The sequence below is a fragment of the Melanotaenia boesemani genome, chromosome 13 (genome assembly GCF_017639745.1).
Source record: "Melanotaenia boesemani isolate fMelBoe1 chromosome 13, fMelBoe1.pri, whole genome shotgun sequence".
Taxonomy (NCBI): domain Eukaryota; kingdom Metazoa; phylum Chordata; class Actinopteri; order Atheriniformes; family Melanotaeniidae; genus Melanotaenia; species Melanotaenia boesemani.
This window is the reverse complement of record NC_055694.1, coordinates 34,875,628-34,896,356: the sequence shown is the minus strand read 5'-3', so window position 1 is coordinate 34,896,356 and position 20,729 is coordinate 34,875,628. Positions and strand designations below refer to the sequence as shown.

Below are 20,729 nucleotides of genomic sequence, written 5' to 3'. Positions count from 1 at the left end.
GCTGTTAGTGACTAAACTGCACTGTGTCTTAAAGATGTCATAATTCCATATTTTCTCAATAGAGCACTTTGTCTTCAGACTTTAGGTTCACTTGTGGTTCCCAGAGTTTTTAAAAGCAGAATGGGAGGCAGAAGCTTCAGTATTTCTTCTAGTTTGGGTTCAGGAAGCAAACACCCTCCAAGTTTAGACCTAAAACTTTCCTTTTTGATAAAGTTTATAGTCAGGGCGGGCTTGGTGACCCTAACCACCCCTTTAGTTCCTCTGCCATAGGCTTCAGCTGCTGGGGGACGTCCCATGATGCACCGAGCCTGTCCCTGCACCTAACGCTCCATGTATAAATATTTGGCATTATTGTTGTCATTAATTTGTGCTTTTCTTCTTTTCTCAGCACATCTCTGGCTCATAGTTATGGTGCTTGTTGACCCGTCTTTCCTGTGTTTTGACTGGTCCTGCTGCGAAGTAGCATCATCCCATTACCTTTAATAGGCATCATTGGGTATTGATTAATGCTGTCACTCATCCAAACACACTATGAAAAATTGCAACACACAGAAAGTAATCATGCTGTCACAGCCAGAAGTGACCATGGATAGTTGACTCCTCAGCAGACAGTTTTTAATTATTGTTAAATCAGTCCTGTCCAGAGAGGCAGTCGACTCCAGAAAACTGTCCAGTGACAGAAGTCTGAGTCTCTGAGAGGCGAGCTGACATGGGTTGGTTGGTTCAGAGAATATAACTGTCCAAGAGAACAGCTGGCGAGGTGATGTGGATGAGTTAGTTACTTAAAAGATTGATGATGGGACTTCAGGAGGGTCCACCGATGGCCCTCATGGATGCAGAAGTCATGGGAGGGTGGGTAGGGAGCTGGTCCTCATGAGCAATGCAGCAATTAGTCCGACCAAGAGCAGATGAAGAACAGATACGACAACAGGAGAAACAGGAGGAGGATCTACAGCTTGCCCCTCCCAACCTAGACTCAAGAGGAAAAGCACCCAATACCAGTATAAGACCATGACACCTGCAGGCTTTCCATAACTCTACAATAACTGGGAGGTGTTATAACTTCTCTGGTTACACCCACGTTGCTGCTCCGTACTCTTCTCAACTCTCCTGCTTTTCAAAAGACTCTGTTTCTTCAAAGGTGAGTGAAACCCTTTTATATCGAATTTAATTTTTAAAGAAGCTAATTATCATTTTTAAGAAATGCTGGCTGCTATAAGTAAATGTTGGCTTCAACAAGATAAGGCACACAAGAATTCATCAATTTATTAACTTATGTTGAAACGTCACATATGTAGCTGTGTGGATGTGTTTGTGTGGCACAGGCTTCTCTCAGAAGTTAGAAGAGATCATATCATGGCAAAGACCTCTGTGAAACAGTCTTCTGACAAGACCTTCTACAGAGAAGAAGGTAGGATGCTCTGACCACTCTGATTCCCTGCTGAGGTCAATTCGCTGATTGTTCAGCAACAGAGGAGAAATAGTGAGGTTGATGCTACACCATGTTTCATTTAGAGTGACTGGGTCTGCTAGTTTCCTCCAGTTCTATGCTGAGGGGAGGCTGCAAACTGGAGACTAATAGTAGACAACAACAACAACAACAACAACAACAACAACAATAATAATAATAATAATAAAAATAAAATAATAATAAAAATAAAAATAAAAATAAAATAATAATAATATTATAAATAATAATAATAAAAATAATAATAATAATAATAATAGTAATAATAATAATATAAATAATAATAATAATAATAATAATAATAAAAATAAAATAATAATAATAATAATAAAAATAAAATAATAATAATAATATTATTATAAATAATAATAATAATAATAATAATAGTAATAATAATAATAATATAAATAATAATAATAATTATAATAATAATAGTAATAATGCATCAGTCAGTAATCCAGTCCAGACTTTCTGTGTGCTTCTTTCTTTTCTGTGCTCAATGTTTCAGGTGGACATTAATGAATGTATATTTTTCAGCTCAGTTCTGTAATTATATTTTCCTCTCTTTCTTTTTTTGTCTTCCATATTTTTTATAACGTGCATATGTAACTATGGAATATTGTGAAGTTAATGTCATTAAGTTAAAATAATGCAGCTGTTTGTTTGCATGTTTGCTGCAGAAGAGGAAGTTACATACATCACGCACCATGGTCCGGTTAGTCCTGATTGCTGTGTTCTGTGTTTTGCCAATTTATTTTTCTCTGGAAGACCACAGTAATCTCACAAACATTCCCGCTTTCATTTTACAGAAGAAGCAAGATGGCTATGCCACCACGTGAGTACATTTTAGCACACACAACACACTTCTGTTTCCGTTCTCCCCATGGAGACGCTCCATTGACATAATGTATTTATCATCCTCATACTGTAACCTCGAAACCAGGTCTTCCCGTTAAATATGCAGATTAAATCCTGGAGGCAGTTTTAAGTCCTGTGTAGTGATGAAAGAATGAAACCACAGTAGCCTGTTTGAGGGCAGAGAGTTGATGAACAGTGTGAGGACTTCATCTAGTAAAAGTAGATTTACTGTGTTATTATTATTGTGTAATCCTACAACACAACCTTATAATGAAAGTATGCAACTAAGTTTATTTGCTGCAAACCTCCAAATAGAAATGAGCCTGATGCAATGAGTGTATGCATGGTGTACTGTGCATGGAATACCATAAACATGACTGGCTGGGATATCTTCTGGGACTTCTAGAGCCAGACTGATAAACTGGTGATGGGCATTATGGTAGCTGACAAAGTGGCAGCAATCTCAAGCAACAGCAACGTCAGAAAAACCAATGGCTGAATGACGAAGTAGAACTATGCAAATTAAGCCTGTCAGCTGCTGTACCACTGGTACTCAGGACTGTGACCCCCACAGGAGAAGTGGCTCCAACAGATCCCTGTAAAAACTCCAAGGAAAGCCTAAGATGCTGCACATACCCCTCAGGTTGTCTGAGTGGGACACGTGGATCGTACCAGTCACAATCACCAGATTTTCTTCTCATCTATTTACGTGGTCTTGAGCAAAGGTTCCTCAGGCTATTCTTTAAAAAATTTTTGTTTGTTTTGCCACTTAATAAGGACCCATGAGTCATGAATGGCTCTCAGGAGGTCATTAAGGAAAGGAACCCTAAGGAGAGTCTTAGGTATCCTGTTGAGCAGCAATGAGACAGAAACACTGTTCCATTGAAACATGTTGCACCAGTCAGCTGAGAACATTCATGCAGTCTCACCTCTAATCTTAGGAATGTGTCAGAAATGCAGCTTTCAGTTTCACATCTCCACAGTTCCAGTGAAAAAGGTGCAGCTAAGCAGACTGTGTTGCATTCAGTGTCGTCACGGTACAATTAGAATTGGTTGGATTTGTTGCTTCATGCTTATTTCTTTTTATTCATTTATGAATTCATTTAGTTAGTCGTATTACTCTGAGCAAAGGGTGGAGAGGGCCACCTGACATCACTTTCACCACAACTGGCTCTGAGAAAAGCTTACACCATTGGCTTCATTTAAAAACAGAAATAATTGATGCACTTTACAAATATTTTCAATGCACTTCTGCAAAAATCCGGCAGTTTGACTTAAATCCGGTGATGAATTACAACATTTATCTGTGTGTTCTCTGAAAAATGGTGGCCAAGAAGCATGTAGTGAAAAAACCTGAATATAATAAAGGAAAATACAAAGTGGCCATCTCAGCGCTGTGCTTGGGCCTGCTGACCTCCGTCCTGCTAACTAATCGTGCTGCTTTGCTGTTTACAAATTCTGAATTTTTGCTCCACCAAGGCTGAAGCAAAGGAGCAGCATTAAGCAAGACGAAGACGAGCAACTGGACCTAGACAAAGAGTGAGTTTTAAAGTTTGAATTAGCAGCATGTTTATCCGGTTTATCTGTCCTAAACCTTCCCTCCTGTGCTTCAGTCCTCTCATCCAGCTCGGCAACAGAGGAACAAACTACCGGGTGGTGCGGATCAGGGAGCCTCTCGGGCGGAAGTCTGGAGGCAACAGGTGGAAGGTGGTGGCGGCACTGCTGCTGTTCGCCGCCCTGGCAGCTGCCACCTGCTACCTGTTCCTCATGTGATGGTTACAGATCCGGTTCAACGGGCTGTAACCAGCATTTAGAAAATGGTTTTATTTTTGTTTGTTTTTCTGTTTGCCTTCATTAATCTTTAAATTCTTAGAAAGATGATCCGGTTTTACATCAGGGTTAAAACTTTTCTATTTGCTGCCTTTTATCAGAACAGCTGTTAATTCCCCACACTGGAGCGTTATTTCTTGCATTTATCTATTTTATTTTAGCTTTTTTCTTTCTGTTTTTTCTTTCATTTCTTTTAAAGTTAGTTTTAATGTGCTTGTTATTGCTTCCTGCTCCCCGCTGTCATGCTTTTAATGTTTTATGTTAAGCACTTTGAATTGTCTTCTACATGAAATGTGCAAATTAAACTAGCCTTGCCTTCTATTCTTTCATTCCAGTTATTAGACTGATTTTTATTGGAACCTATACATGTAAATAATGCCACTTTCTGTTAACCCCTTTTGTCTCTTAATATTGCCCAAATTCCCTCAAATGACCAAAAACAAGGAAAACTAAAGCCTCTGTGATAAATGGTCCTACACTTTGGTTGTGCTTCATTAATTTGAGTCAGGTCTCTCTCTCTCTCTCTCTCTCTCTCTCTCTCTCTCTCTCTCTCTCTCTCTCTCTCTCTATATATATATATATATATATGTCTGCTCTTCCTGAAAAAAGAACTACTGAAAGTACAAAAAAGACTGAAAAAGAGTAACGAAAGCACCGTGTTTATGATCATTACAATTTTGTCACTGATGTTTGAAATAATTTGAGTCCAGAGAAAATTGCCAGTGACAACACCAGCTTCAAACATCTGCAGTAAATCGAGTGTCACCAATCAAAGAGTAAAGCCAGTGGATGTGAGTAAACCCTGAGCTGCATCCCGCTGACCATGCAGCGAGAGGAATGAAAGTGTTCAAGGGTCAAGACTGGATTTCTGGGACAGAATTTTTGACAGAGAAACTGTCCAGTTGCACCAGACATGAGAGAAATACCAAAAACTCATTCGGAGAGATGTCGAAATCCAAACACCTGCTGCACAAGTTCAGCATCGCAAGTTCCTCAAGTCTCAAGCAGATGGTGGTTTGAGTCAAGAAAAGAAAACTGATGTGGTTAAAAGACAAATGTTCAGTTCAGATCAACTCAAAGGATCCTTGCTTACTACAGCAGATGCTGCAATGGGAGACATGGAGATCATCAATCTCCGTGATGAACTTAAGACTCTTCTGAAAGGTGACAAACTTAAAAGAAGTCAGACTGTCGAGCCTGATCCTGTTGTGGAACATGCCATGCCAACAGATGCCAAGCATCCTGGGATTCTTCCTAAAGATCACGATTCTGCCACCAGAAAAATCTGAGCCAGAGCTAGAGAACAAAACATGGCAGATGGCCCAGCACCTGACAAGCCTCCATTCACCAGAGCTGGAATAGACTATTTTGGCCCTTTTGAGGTGAAATGTGGGAGGGGCAAGGTCAAAAGATGAGGAGAATTGTTTACATGTCTTATTTTCACATTGAAGTTGCCCATTCACTCGTCAAACGAATGCATAAATGCATTCAGAAGGTTTGTTGCAAGGAGGGGCCAAGTGTTACGAGATCAGATAATGGTACAAACCTGGTGGGCGAAGAGAAAGAAATGCATGAAGCAATCAAAGATCTCAGAGATGCTAATGTCTATGATACCTGGATATTTAACCCACCTGCCGGCTCACATTTTGGTGGGATCTGGGAGAGACAGATTCATTCTGTGAGGAGGATTCTTAAAGAGCAGCTTCTTGATGATGAGTCTTCAGACATTGTTACGTGAAGCTGAAGTCACTTTCAGTAGCAGGCCATCAACCAGTGTCAAATGACCAGAATGATATGGATCTGATATGATATGATATCACGCCAAACCATCTGCTTCTTCTCCAGAGACACCCAGCTTTACCTCCTGGACTGTTCCAAAAGGAGGATTTGTATGCCAGGAGGAGGTGGATGCAAGTACAGTACTAATCAGACATCTTTTGGAAACGATGGACAAAGGAGAACCTGCTGCTTCTCCAAGAGAGACAGGAGTGGTCAGTTACCAGAAGAAATGTGAAACCAGGAGATGGTGTCCTCGTTGTGGATGACGGTGCACCAAGAGGCTCCTGGTTGATGGGAAGAGCTGAGAGGACACTTTCTGATTCTGATTTAATGTGTTAAAACTAAATGTAGTATGTTGGAAAGGCCGGCAGAGAAGCTGCTTGTTCTGTGAAATGGATGAGTAAATGTAGATGCTCACAACTATGCACAAGTTAACCCATGTCATTAGTGAGTACTTGTGAGTTTAATTAAGAGTAAAGTTCAAATTTACTTGTCTTGTTAGAACTCTAATACAAAGTGTTCACATATAGGCTTAGTTTTTAAATGAAATGATGCTTAAATGTTATAAGATGTAAAGGTTATGCCCTAGCAGTTACTACTTGGGGTAGAAGATAAGCAGCAGTTGCAACAGTTACTTGATCAAAATGTGATTTTTTATTCAGCCTTCCCGGCTCCCATACTCCAACAGGAAGTATGTAGCTCTGTGTTTATGTTGTCAGAAGTTGTGAATAAATGGGTGGAGGGCAGAGCTATGCGGTTGTTTTACTGTTGGTGAAGCCAGCTATGCCAACTCAACGAGTAAGACCATCTCTGGTTGACAGTAAGTGGTTGAACCAGTGTCAGAGTCGTGGAGGGTCCCCGGCCATGCTGATGAGGCCGGTTGTAGAGGGGAAGAAACTAAGGTTTTGGTCCTGATGGACCTCAGTCTCTTACCAGAGGGGAGCATCTCAAAGAGTTTGTGACCAGGGTGGGAGGGTCAGCCACAATCTTCCCTGCACACCTCAGGGACCTGGCGGTGAACAGGTCCTGGACGTAAGGCAGATTGAAGCCAATCACCTTCTCTGCAGAGCGAATGATACGCTGCAGCCTGCTCTTGTCCTTGGCAGTGGCAGCAGCGTACCAGATGGTGATGGAGGAGGTGAGGATGGACTCAATGATGGAGGTGTAGAAGTGCATCGTCATTGTCTTTGGCAGCTTGAACTTCTTCAGCTGCTGCAGGAAGTACATCCTCTGCTGAGCTTTCATGGTCACTTGAGGTCCTGGCTGATGATGGTGCCCAGGAAGCGGAAGGACTCCACAGTGCTGCCTGGGGAGTCACACAGGGTGATGGGGCCGGGTGGAGCTGTGTTCTTTCTAAATTCACAACCAACTCCACTGTCTTTAGAGCATTGAGCTCCAGGTTGTTCTGACTGCACCAAGACAGCAGATGGTCAATCTCCCACCTGTAAGCGGACTCATCCCCACCAGAGATGAGTCCAATGAGGGTGGTGTCATCCGCAAACTTCAGGAGTTTGACAGATTGATGACTGGAGGTGCAGCTGCTGGTGGAGAGGAAAAAGAGACGGGGGGAAAGGACGCAGCCTTGAGGAGAACCGATGCTGATAGTCCAAGATAGTCCCAGCTTCACGTCCTGCTTCCTGTACGACAGGCAGTCAGTAATCATGGGATCATGGTAGCTGACTTGTGACAGGTTGGGACTGTAGCTTGCAGGAGCAAGATGTTACTCTACACGTGGGTCCATGTAGGGTGGAGACAGTACTGTCCAAGTTTTTTGGCTGGTCGAAGTGAGTGTATCTTGGAGTGAGTAGTGTGTAGTGCCAGTGTCAGTGTGAACAGTTCTCTCTGTAGTTGGTAAGAGCCTTTATCCCCGGGCACACGGATCTGGAGCTGTTAGTGTTCAAGTGTTTCTCTCTGTGCTGCTTGTATTTGCTTTTAGCCCAATTGATGCCTCTCCTAAGGCTCCTTTAAGGCTCCTCCATGCATCTGTGTAGGCCTGAGTGTCCCCGGACCCACAAGCAGAATCCCGCTGTTTCAAGAAGGGTCCTCGCCTTGCTGTCAAACCACGGTTTTTGGTTAAGTAACAACAAACTCAGAGCAGAAGATTATGTAGGATAGGACAGCTGTAGTATGTCCCTTCAGCAAATACTCCCAGTCTGTGTTTTCTGCAGAGCTGAAGTGGCTTCTTCAGTCCAGACTCGAGCTGTCTTTGTAGTTGGCTTCTCTTTGCAGCTGAGTGGTCTGTATGCTGGGATTAGAGTCAGAGACTGATGCTCTGACAGTCCCAGGTGTGGCAGAAGTCCAGCTTTATGTGAGATGTTACAGTAGACTTGGTCCAGAGCTCTAGTGTATTATTCTAAAAACACTGTTTTAAAAGGATGATACCTTTTGATATGCAAAATTTGGTGTTTTTTTTCTAAATATATAATAAAATTAGAAAAATCCAAATAGAACTGTTTTTTTACTGCACTATAGTAGCTGATTGGACAAGAATTTGACAAATGTGGTTCTTCAGTACCAAAAGATAAATAAATAATAATAAAAAAAGATTTGGAGCAGTGATTAAAACCCCACCTTAGCAGAAGAAGAAAAGAAGAAGAAAACATGTCCTGTTTTCTTTTATCTAAATCTGCCACCTAGCTCAGCGCCGCTACTGGAAGCTTGATTAACTCGTGTTAATGATTCAGATAGACTTTTATTAGCTTAGATAGACTCAGATTTGTTTCTTATTGTGCAAATTTGATGTTGCAGACAGCTGTATATAAAGTAAAGTTAGCAACGATTATTTATAAAGCACTTTTCACAAATTAAAAAAAGTGCTGTACATTAAATAGGTGCAATGAAACAATATGATTTAGTAAAATAAATAATACAATCAACAAAAAACTTTCCTGAATAAAATAGTTTTTTAACTGCTCCTAAAAAAAGCATGGCTAGTAACAGATTTAATATCAACTATGGCTGACTGGTAGTGTTTCAGTAGTTAGAAGCTGGTTATACTGGCATAGACTCGCGTCCTTGTATTTGATCCAATCCAAATTTATAAAGCACTCTAAAACATCCACAGTGGACCAAAGTGACGTAAAGAAGAATAAAATCCATCAAAATATTATTTGATGAACTATTAAGAACCTTCAGTGCTGATAAACATCTGTTCTTTCATTATCCCAGTTTTTAAAACTATGATCACCTTACAGCTTTATCCAGAAGAAATAGGAAACGGGATTCTATTTTTGAGGTACTCGTACTATGTAAAGCTATAAAAGAATAAGTTACAGTAGCCGTGATTTTCCCTCCCTAGTACCTGAGGAGATGTTTCTTACGTCTACATCGTTTGGTTCAGTTTCCCTCATTTCTCTCGGGTCCAGCTCCAACTCCATCCTCCTCTTTCTGATTATCTATTCCAATCTAATTTTATTGATTTCTTATTAATACTAAGAATACTGTAATGATACTTTATAATCTGGTTACTTTCTGGAAGCTCTGTGTTGCAGCAGTGGTGCAGACGCTGCGTCATTCTGAAGGAAAGGGTTTGTCCTCATTGTGGTGCATCTCCCTGAACGTTTGTTCACGTCTGTTTTTCACAACATGTGGATTCATTTTATTGGCAGATCCCATTGGATAAATGTACTATGTTACAGTTAGGTACAGGAAATAAAGCTGGTGACATAGAAAACAGACCAAATACATGTAAACATGTACAAATGGTAGAAAGAAAAAATTGCATTTAAAAAAAAAACCAAAAACGCAGGAAATGTATGTTTCAAAATTTGTTAAATACTGAAAAAAAAAAGAAATGGTTGACGTATTAAATTATTTCATGGGTTAATAAGGGGAGGGGCATCTAGTGGGTGTAAACTAAACAAGCCTCTCGGCTGCAGAAAGTTGCTTTTAACTAAAGGTATTTTACGGCAGGCTTGATGCTCGCTGCTGTATATGTTCAAAGCTTGTGATAAGATTTTCTGTCCTCCAGCAACATGTAGAGGGTAGTTTCTGTAAAAAAGCCGCCTTCAGTGGCATCAGTCCATTAAACCGTAAAATTTCCACCCACTGGGACACCTTCATATTGATGTTTACTGAGTACGGAGGTTGCTCTGAAGAGAGCTTCTGTAGTTTGGTTTTAAATGCTTGCAAAAGTATAAAGACACGGGACACAGCTAATAGACAGACAGAAAAATATTTTATTGTGTATCAAAATACTGTCTTACAATCACTTTTAAAGCCTTTTTGTTTCGAACAAGATTTTTTTGTTCTGACATGTAGGCAGAATGCAAACAGGAAGGATGAGGGGAGGGGGAGGCCGCGGTGAGATGGAAAAACCACTGAGCAGAAAAAGCAACACATTCTCGTATTTTTGGTCATGGTGCTTGAAGGACATGGCAAACCACAACATCACCTCCGACTCTAACTCCTCTGTCCAGCACAAGATTGGAAACTTCCCTTTTTAAACCTTTTCACTGATCAGAGAAACTTCCTCCACGCGAACGCTGCGCGTCATGCTGGTGGAAGCCGCTCTGCATCTGAAGGACTTTCACAACCAAAGCACATGTGGAGCACATGCAGGTTTCAAATCTTAATACACAGAAAGCAGCATCTCTCAGTGGCAGTGCTGAGAGAGCAAATCAAAGCCGTTTCTTCCTCCTATTTGTTCACATAACCTTTGAATTGTGAGGATTTTCCTACAACTAAGAACAGCAGTGGCTACAACTGGATCACACTAGCAGCAGGTTAAACTGGGTTAGGTAAAAATCAGGCCGTGCTGAGCATTTACTGGCTAAACAAGGCTACTCCTGCACAAGTAACAGTCAAGCTGACCTTTATACCGACAGCTAAAGGTCTGACATCGAAGCAAGTCAACATTACATAAAAGGCCCAAACATGAGGAAGGCACATTACTCCTGACACTTTTTGATCCGAGTCCTGTGATTGTTCATACACAAGTTCATAGATCCATTATTAATCATATGTAAGAGCTCCTCCAGTGTAAACGTAACCTTCCATCTAAAGCAGGGGGGACGTCTGCTACTGACATTCTGCACTAGTTTAGACTAATCCACTAATGTCCACATACAGGTCAGGAACAACCGACGGCTAGTTTACAGTAATAAAAAAAAAGGTGCAAGTCTTTCCTCCCTAAGTTTACTGAATGAGAGAAAGAAGAAATGGACTGAACGACTGCAGAGAGGAACATTCACTACATTCCTCTGGACTGGATTACAGCGGAGATGATTTCTAAAAAAACAAAAGATCTAACATGAGCTTTAAATAATCAAAAGGGAAATCTAAATTTGTATGTGGGGAGGGTGTTGGAGCTGTAAACAGCTATTGGTTAGCTTGGAGACAGGGTAGCAGTTGTAACAGTGGTACAGGTTTCTGGTCGAGGCATTGCTGCATCTTTAGACGGTGATGTGGTAGGGGCTGCCGGGGATGTGCTCGTCTCCCCACTTCACCACCAGGATGTATTCTCCCTTCTCTTTGAGCTGGTAGCTGACGTTGTACACACGGTTACCCAGATGTTTCACTAGGATCTCCTCGCACGGGACCTTGGGACCATCCACACCAACGAGGAGCATGTTACGACCTGCAGGATGAGACAAGACAGGAGTGACTGCAACAACATCTTAGTGTTAGAGACAGTAAAGCCACGCACGTCTTTATCCTGGCATTACGTGCGCTTTTAAAATATAGTGGGACATTTTCATTGTTCTGCAGAGGGAGAACAAACACTGCTGCAAACGGTCTGCGCACACGACAGCAAACAGAAAACAAGATTTATATTTCAGCTCTGAGGCTTTCACCAGAGTTTTTTATTGGCATGTTTGGTCATAGAAATTCCAGATGTCAATGTAGGTTTCATTCTCGGCTTGGCCTGCCTTTGAAGGGGGTCAATACAAAGTCTAAGACTTACAGTTGGAATCAAACAGATCTTTTTACTGACTGACTCGCTGTCTAGTGCTGACAAAACACTCAACATGTATTAACATCTAAAGTCATTTAGAAAACTCCATCCAAATATAGTTTCCTCTAAATACTTATTTTCCTGGTGAAATGATTTTTTCTGTGACATACAACTTTAAATGTGTTTCTAAGCAAACTTAAGCATAAACATGACCTGCAGCTTCAGAAAATTGTGTTTTTATGTGGTCAATAGGTTGTTGGCTCTTCTCTGCAGGACTCAGACGTACGTAATGGAGGGATGAGAGAATGAGAGAAACGGGGCTGTTCACGGCCCGGCTGTACACACCTGCTTTGCTGCAGTCAACACAGAAGTTGTTCTTCTGACCGATGAAGCCTTTGCTCAGGCCTGGGCCTTTAGCCACCACCTTGCTGGCGTCTGAATGGATGGGCGCGCCCTGCTGAGAGCAGCTGATGGCACGCGTCACGGGGTCTACCATGACAGAAGAAGTTTCATGCATACTATGGCTGGACACCAGCTTTGAACCTGGAAAAAGGAAAAGATTGTAAGTTAGTAGTGCAAACATTTCTATTCAGCTTTAAATAAAAAACAAAAAGTCTTCCTCACCTGTGATCTTGACCTTGAAGGGACTTCCAACAATGTGGTAAGGACCACCATATTTGATGGAGATAAGATAGTTGCCAGGGGCCATTGGGGTGTATGTGACTCTATAACCCTCGGGGCACTCTACACAGTCCATCTTCACCTTGGAAGGACCATCGATGGTCACAGCTAAAGCTCCAGGGCCAGCCGTGCTCGTGTTCACCACAAATTCACACGCAGTTCCTGAAGGTGATGGAAACAACAGGGAGGAGAGAGGTGACTATCAAGAGGAAGAGTTTGTTATTTCCACATTTTCTCTCTTCTTTTCAGGATTTCTCCACTTTTTTTTTTTAGCTCCAACCAGTGAAATTTGCTGATATTTCACAGGTGGTAGCTAATATCCGTCTAACTGTTGACTTAATACCCATCAGTTTTACATGCACTCTGACATGTACCCAAATGTTTAGCCAAATATTTGCTAGAAGATTCCAATTCTAGATACTTACATACAGATCAGTTATAACCAAAGCAATGCAACACAGAAAGCATCCTCTCTGCTTCAAGAAGAAGAAAACTAAGCAGCTACTAGACCATCGGCCACTAGAACTCCTAACAGGCTGACTGCACATCAAAGATGGCTGCAGCCTTCAGGTATGAGTCAGTGCAACCAGGTGTTTCACCTGAACTCTTCCTCGGGGCATGAAGGGAGGATGTAGGATTGGGAGAAATACATATTAAGCCCTCATGTTCATTTATTGTGCCGGTGATGTTTCCTAATGATCATCTCAGTGGCTGGTTTTCACGGTTTTAAAGCAACGGTACCTTTCATGTTCAAATAGACATTTAAAACGTAGAAAACAGTATGAAACGTTTGCACCCAGCAGCGGAGGCAGATCTGTCAACCTAGATGCTCGACTACTATCACCAGTGTGTTGTGATGTCATTTAAAAGATCTTCAGGGATATCCCAGTATATCCTTTGGCCTTTAATTTAAAGTCTGTGTTAAAATACTCTGCTTTTCAAAAGATTAAAAAAAGAAATGAACAAACAGGCACAAAAGTCTGTAAAACATGGATTCATCCGGACTCGTCCAGGCCTGGAAAACTGAAAACTAAAACCATACCGAGCAGGAATCCAGGTCATTGTGTGCAGACAGTGGTGCGCTACCTGTGGTGCCTCCCTCCAGTCCTGGTCCATAGGCAGACACCATTCCTGGGTCTCCGGCCTGGCCTGTCTCTCCAACACGGATCTTGAATGGACTACCAGGGATGTGACTTCCGTTGAACTTCACATCGATCAGATAAAGGCCATTCTCTCTGGGGATGAACCGGACTGCATACTTATCTACACAATGAAGGAGGGAATGTTAACGCACGAGTCATTTTCCAAAAGTGGCATTAAGCTCGAGCAAAGTGTGAAGATGCTCAGAAGAGCTTCTCTTGGGTTACCTTGGTCAATCTCTGTGACGCAGCACTCCTCGAGTGCTCCAGATGGACTGTGGACCTTGGCGTCGATCACACCCTTGGCACCGTTCAGGCTGACTGCGAACGATGCCGGCTGGTTCACCTTCAAACCCGACTCCTGCTCAACAACAACACACTCACACTCTCAAACTCCGCATCGCCAGTCAATTACAAGCCCGTTCCACCCCCCGACTTAACAGCGAGCAGTCCCGTCTACTTAACAGCATTACGACAACAGCATCATGTTCATCTTACCTGGAGGTCGCTAACAAGACTAAAGAGGAGGGCTGTACCGTGAAAAGGCAGAGAAGTCAAGTAAGAGTGGAAATGAAACAGAAGATGGACAGAGAGAAATAGTGGAGTTTGAGTCTTTAGGGGGTCTGGAAACGGCTGAAGATTCATTTTAAAACACATGAAAGCTCATTCCCAGCAGAAAAGTGCAGCTTGGCCTCAGTTTCTTCGTCCATACGGTCTTTTCTGTGAGAAATGAGCCTCGTGTTGTTCTGCAGCTTTGAGTGTGAACAGAGACAGAAAGGGAGAAACAGCCCATATCCAACCTCTTTAACCCTTTAGCGCCCCATCACACTTTCAGAGTCGAGAAGCTGTTGACGGCCTTTAGAATGAGGCACGAGAAACACACACAGTCCTCTTGTTTCCCAGAAGCCTCTGCTCTGCCCAACAATGCAGCAGCTGACCAAACTATTCTACCTGGAACGTTCATCTTATTTAAGGGAAAACTAACATTACACCTGGAGAAATGCTAGAAACGACGGTTGCATTAATATTTTCTTGTCACAATCCTCTTCGTTTAAAGATCATAGTTGCCATGCTGCAGAAATTTGTTCTCGAAAAGTCATATTGTATAATCAACGGGAAATACATCATCATTATAGGATTAATATAAATATAAATATATACATAAATAAACCAGCATCAACTGATGAACCGGCTGACATGCAGGAAAATATGTTAGAAGCTGTTAGCAGGTGTTTTCTGCCGGTTTTTTTCGGTATGGGAGGGTGTGACTATTACCCATCATGCCTTTGCCGGAGTGAGCGACCACAACTCTGTAGCGTGTTAAATCTGCTAAACAGCATGTAACATGGCGGCCTGTGTTTGCTGCTTTTTGTCCTGACGTGGTTATTGATTGCCAATAACCAAGTGTAAAGAATGTCTGTGATCGTCTGGTGGACTCTAAACTGAACTGCCCTTCGGGGATAAATAAAGCAGGTGAACTTAACCCTAAAAACTAAACTAAGCTATGAAATTATATTTACATGTTGGTCATCTCATTGGTTCTGGGTGTACCAGACGCTGAGCCATGGTCATCAGACCTGATCGGTGATGTAACTCCTACGCCTGCTGAAGCAAGTTTCATATTAAAGATGGAAGCAGTAAGCCGATCGTCATGTTAACCCAAAGAAACTCAACTGGAACCTTAATTAATTTTGTTGTCTCATTCTATCTGATGCAACGTTGAAGACATGAAATGAAAAGCTGCTGCATTGTGGGCAGTGAGCTGTGGCCTGGTGTGTGCGCACACGGATGTGTGCGTGTCCCAGAGCCTCACCTGAAGACTGGCAACAGTGAGGCGGCGAGCGTCATCTGATGGCGAGGCCACGGGCACGATGAAGGGGCTGTCAGGGATGTGCTCATCGTTGAAACGGATTGAAACCTCGTAGTCACCTACAGAGGACCAGATGAGAGCAGTCAGAAACTTTTACACACGTACACAACGCTGCACACGCCCAAACACGGTCGAAACACGGCCGAAACACGTCAACGAAGCAGAAACTACCGTATGTTAACATGACAATCAAAAGCATTCAGATCAGATTTAATCTGCTGGATGTGTTCAGTTCCCTCGTCTCCTCTCACCAGGCTCCTGCACAATGTAGGACACTCCACTGGAGCCATCCTTCCGGTCCTCGAAGGCAATCTCAGCCTTGCTCGGCCCCTCCACAGCGATACTGAGACCTCCAGCTCCAGCCTCCCTCGTCCAAATACTGAACTCAGCTAAACAAAAACACAGGCCAGTCAGGTGCATCATCTAAAACATACTGAACACTCACACAGACACACTGCACCAACCTGGTACTCCAGCCTCTGCTCTCTCCAAGCCTGGCCCTCCAGCGCGAACCTTATGAGCCCCACCCTCACCCAGGGGCCCAACAGTGAACTGAAATGGGCTGCCAGGCACATGCATGCCATTGTATTTCACACACACAGTGTGCACACCAGTCTCAGTGGGTACAAAACGGATGCAGTAGGTGTTGTTCTCTCCCTCCATGATGTCAGCTTTGTGAATCTGGCCCGATGGACTGGTCACCTGAGCTGTCATGTCTGCTATGCTGATCTCTGAAAAGACACAAATATACACGCGTGAGAAGGAAAGTAGGTTTTCTAATTTAGCAGAAGGACCCTCAGGGTTTTGTAAAAGCATCTGGTTACCTGGGATCTTCAGGCTGAGGTCGCACTGGCTGCCAACGTTGGCCACTGACGCAGCCCTCTTCTTCCTGGTGATGCTCTCCTTCATCCTGCCCTCGCCGGTGACCTTCACTGTGAATGCACTCCCTGCAACATCACACACCAATTAATTACTCAGAAGACTCGAAAGCATCTCTGCTCTTTAATCCCAGACCCCTGTATGGCAAGCACCTGGCACATGTTGGTCAGCAAATTTGATGTTGATGATGTAATTTCCTGGTTCAGTGGGGCAGTAGGTGACCTTACAGGTGCCGTCCTCTTGGTCCTCAGTGTTGATGTCTACTTTACTGGGTCCCTCGATAGACAGGCTCAGGCCACCATATCCTATAGAAAAAGAGTGAGAAAGTGGAAAAGAAAAATGTCAGATCTGGACGCTAAAGGCTAAATTATCCTCTGTACAGTTTAAAGCTCTTATTCAAGCCTGCACCTGCATCCCGAGTGTCGATGATGAACTCCGCAGGCTCGAAGGTCCTGGCCTCACTCAGACCCTGCCCACTGACTCGCACACGGCTGGCATCGCCAATTTCTGATTGGCTGATCATCACAGCAATGGGGCTGCTGGGAATATGACGACCATTCTTCTTGATGTTGACGAGGTGCTCACCGATCTCCTTAGGAACAAAAGAGATGCCTGCAGCGGGAAAATGTGCCAAAAAGGAGGGAGAGTTATCGCAACAGTCACATGTTCCGTCAGGTTGACATCAGCCGCTTTCAAACTCACCAACATGTCCATTACGCAGCATCTTCAGCAAGCAGGGCTCCTCACGGCCTGAGGGTGTGGTGAGGGAGGCAGTCAGCTGACTAAGGTCAAGCTCTCCGATGTCCAGAGGGATATCTGCAGCTGAGCCTACCTTCAGATGTGACATCCTCATAGAGTCATCACCTGGAGACGGCAGTGAGAGTAACATGAGCACAACCAAACAACCCTTTGTGCTGCTTTACACCATCTTTCCAGGTAGTTATATCTGCAAATCTAGTGAGCAAAGGAGTGATTGCATCGTAGAGTCTTCTTCAACATGAGAGACTAAGCCACTGTGTTTGTTGGTCCCATGAGGTTTGGACAGAGACCAGAAAACTGGCCTTGATACCACACAGCGAGGATTCTTTCCCACCTCTTCTATTCAGCTGGGGTCAGTTTATGTGGTTTGGGTTGTTAACATTCAGTTTCTAAGTCAAAAAGACTTAAAGATAAAAGACTAAAAGACTTTAAAATAAATCATGTTAAAACCGAATTAGGAGTAAAAAAAACTCAACGAAACCTTTTAAAAAGGGTTTTCTAAAATTAAAGCGTGATTATCCCACAAAACATTATTTCTCATCCTGTGAAGAAGTGGTTGGTAAGCCCACACCATGGAAACCAGATTAGACGTTTAGAAAGAAAACCCGGGTTGATGGGAAAGTGTTGACCTCACCAGTGATCCTGGCTGAGAAGGGGCTGCCTGGGATGTGCTTGTCATTGTATTTGACCAGGATGCTGTAGTCTCCTGGCAGAACTGGCAGGTAGGACACAGTGCAGGTCCCATCCTGGTTGTCCACGCAGCTGATGTCTGCCTTGGAAGGACCCTCAATGGCAAGAGAGAGACCACCTACAAGGACATGGTATTAACAGGGTTAAATGTGATTTTGTTAGTCACTCCATGGTCCGGTTTCCTCTTTGGAATGTGCCGGTGTTAAAGTTTGAAACAGCAGAGTATTATCAAACACTTGGGCTTGTCTACATATTCTACAGATACACAAGTTGTACTAAAAACCACTACCACGTACCCTCTCCAGCATCTTTAGTGTTAACGGTGAAGACCGCTGGCTTGTTGACGGTGCCATGGATGAGGCCCGGGCCGTAGGCACTGACATTACCACTGTTCATGTAATCCACGTAGAACTGAAGGGGACTTCCTGTAGATGGACAACAAAGAAGTGATTAAAGCTCCATTATTTGATGCAGCTTGTAGGTTTTAATTGTCTCTTTTCTGTCTGCAGATGGTTCAGCTCTACCAGGGATGTGGATTCCATCGTATTTGATATCCATCTCATGCAGGCCGGCCTCCGTGGGGGCGTACTTGACAGTGACAGTGGCGTCTTTGTTGTCGGTGATGTCAGGCTTTGCCACCTTGCCTGATGGCATTCGGACCTCACCTGTAATAGTCGACAGACAAATTGTCAGAACTGCTACACAGAAATAATCATGGAGGATGAGAGTCAAACCTTCTTTTATGTTACCGGTGATTTCTCCCTTCTGGATGGTGAATGGGATGACCAGGTCAAAAGGTCGCAGTCCTTCCACATCCAGACCATTCATTCCCATTGGTCTGTCTGTTGCCTGGGAGACAAAGAGCAGAATTAAAGGATAGATTATAAAGAAGCTGTGGGGTAGGTGTGCTTCCAGCAACAAAATATGACAGATGTGAGCAACAAACTGAGGCAGAGGGGTACAAGCTTCCAAACACCAACATAGGATGAGACAATTCTAAGATGAGAAGGTAACATGGGTGATCATGGTCAGGATGATGACACCGACATAAACTACAAGAGAAAACAACAAACAGATGGACCAAAGGGGTGCGAAAAAGCATGGAGGACCATTTTGAACAAAGTGGAGCGTCTGGCATGCCCACATCAGTGGTTCTCAAAATGGCTGAACATGGAGCGCTGAACAGAAGAGCTGCACAAACATTAATGGAAAATATCTTATCTTTGCAAAGCAAGTTCATTTAAAATATTTTCCATGCTGCTGAAAACCCCCAAAAAACCAAGTGCAACACCGGGAACATGCCTTTTTGGTTTTGTGCAACTCTGCTGCACCGTCCATGTGTATGAGGCGTAGTTTTTGACATGGAGGGAAAGAAATGATTGAAAAATGAAATGAAATTATTGAAGAAGGAAAAAAAAAAAAAAACCCTTACAACATGAAACACCTGTAAAGAGAGAGACAGCAGACACTGATGAACCCTGGTAAAATGAAGTCATGAGGGATGATGATGATGATGATTACATAAAAGAAGGAAACAAAAACAAAGCCAGAAAGAATTAAAGAGGCTGGAAACTGAAGTTTTAGGTACCCAGGCCTGTGGAGTGTAGTACTGAGGCATTTGGCTCTGCTGCATGAGCTGGTCTGATGGAGCTCCTTCCAGTGCCTGAGAGGGGTGGGAGGTGGTGAAGATGGGGTTGGTATGAGCAGAACAGGGGATTGAGAAGGTAAAAAGAGATGATAAGGGATTGAAGGGTAGTAAAACTGCAGTCAGAACGTTTAAAAAAAAAACTCTTAATGCCAACAGGACCCCAATCTGTAGGAAAAGGCGGCGTCTTTGGTCCTTGCCTGTTGAGAATCCTGTCACCTCTGGTCAATAAGCAGAGGACGGCATTGCTTGTAAAAGCAAATGTACTTTATATTTAAACTTTTAAGGCCCTAATGTGACACATTTTAAACCTGCTAGATCCCATTTACCACTTTCAATCACAGCCTGAGTTTTACTATTCTCTTCCTTCTTGTGAAGCTTTGACTGAGCATGAGCCTCATGGTTTGCTTCATTCGTGAGTTCTTGTTCCACCATGCTTTAGAACATACAAGCCAAGCAGCCGCGCATGGCCAGAACACGCATCACTCACCGTGACTTGGAACGGACTGTTGGGAATGTGCTCTCCTCCAAAGCGAACGCAGATCACGTACTCGCCAGGCTGTGGCGCCGTGTAGAAGATGTCGAACGTCCCATCCTCATTCTCAACCACGTCCACGTCAAGCTCCGCCCCCTCAGGCGTGCACACACTGCATGTCACCTTGCCTTTCCCAGCAGCCTTGGCGTCCACTGTAATTACTGTCTGTTCACCAATCTGGATAGTCGGGCCAACACCAGCGCCTTCAGAGAACAAAGGAGATGTGGTTGGTTTCTGGTGCAGATACAGGCTGCCTTTGGCATGCACATTCCACAACCATGAGACTGGGTTAAAGCTGGATGAGTTCTAGTCATATTATTTCAACCTGCTGTAGGTCGTTGCCAACGAGTCGTCTGTTACGAACAGTTTCAGCTTATCACTGAAAGCTAGATTAGCCAGAGAGCCATTCCACCATGCCATCATACCTACTCTGTTAGTCCATTAGTCACAGTTACATGAGAAGGTAAAAATTGAATTGGAGGGTAAAAAAATGTTTAAAAGCATGAAAAAGTCAAATATAGAAGTTAGAATGAAATGTCCTGAAAGCTGGAACCACTATCCTCCATGCCGACAGAGAAGAAAGAAAAAGTAAAGCAATTCCTCTACATTACAAATCATTCAGTAGGCTTACCTAAACCATGACCGCCGATTGAGACTGATAAAAGGAACGGTGAGAAGCGAGGGAGCGAGAAAAAACAAA

The 20,729-nt window shown here is 43.2% G+C and overlaps 2 protein-coding genes across 4 annotated transcripts in view; one reads left to right on the top strand and one right to left on the bottom strand.

Moving 5' to 3' along the window:
- Positions 1-1,009: 1,009 nt before the first annotated feature.
- Positions 1,010-4,338, top strand: emd (emerin (Emery-Dreifuss muscular dystrophy)). The gene is made up of 6 exons (XM_042004587.1): positions 1,010-1,141; positions 1,326-1,411; positions 2,149-2,183; positions 2,278-2,303; positions 3,806-3,865; positions 3,940-4,338. Exons 2-6 carry the CDS (start codon positions 1,357-1,359, stop codon positions 4,097-4,099), a joined length of 336 nt encoding a protein of 111 aa, XP_041860521.1. The 5' UTR covers positions 1,010-1,141; positions 1,326-1,356; the 3' UTR covers positions 4,100-4,338.
- A 5,755-nt stretch (positions 4,339-10,093) lies between these two features.
- Positions 10,094-20,729, bottom strand: part of flna (filamin A, alpha (actin binding protein 280)) — a 50,787-nt gene continuing 40,151 nt past the window's right edge. The window contains exons 31-49 of one of the 3 annotated variants that reach the window (XM_042003000.1): positions 20,661-20,684; positions 19,985-20,232; positions 19,438-19,512; positions 18,599-18,698; positions 18,374-18,514; positions 18,146-18,274; positions 17,794-17,967; positions 17,103-17,264; positions 16,809-17,012; positions 16,553-16,705; positions 16,346-16,468; positions 15,986-16,252; positions 15,773-15,910; positions 15,465-15,580; positions 13,880-14,012; positions 13,599-13,775; positions 12,456-12,674; positions 12,177-12,374; positions 10,094-11,513 (exon numbers count right to left, since the gene is read on the bottom strand). In XM_042003000.1, the coding sequence (XP_041858934.1) occupies positions 11,329-11,513; positions 12,177-12,374; positions 12,456-12,674; positions 13,599-13,775; positions 13,880-14,012; positions 15,465-15,580; positions 15,773-15,910; positions 15,986-16,252; positions 16,346-16,468; positions 16,553-16,705; positions 16,809-17,012; positions 17,103-17,264; positions 17,794-17,967; positions 18,146-18,274; positions 18,374-18,514; positions 18,599-18,698; positions 19,438-19,512; positions 19,985-20,232; positions 20,661-20,684 (2,966 nt within the window). In that variant the 3' untranslated portion in view covers positions 10,094-11,328. The remainder of the gene's footprint in view (positions 11,514-12,176; positions 12,375-12,455; positions 12,675-13,598; positions 13,776-13,879; positions 14,013-15,464; positions 15,581-15,772; positions 15,911-15,985; positions 16,253-16,345; positions 16,469-16,552; positions 16,706-16,808; positions 17,013-17,102; positions 17,265-17,793; positions 17,968-18,145; positions 18,275-18,373; positions 18,515-18,598; positions 18,699-19,437; positions 19,513-19,984; positions 20,233-20,660; positions 20,685-20,729) is intronic. The other 2 variants (XM_042003002.1, XM_042003001.1) reach the window with 2 other exon arrangements.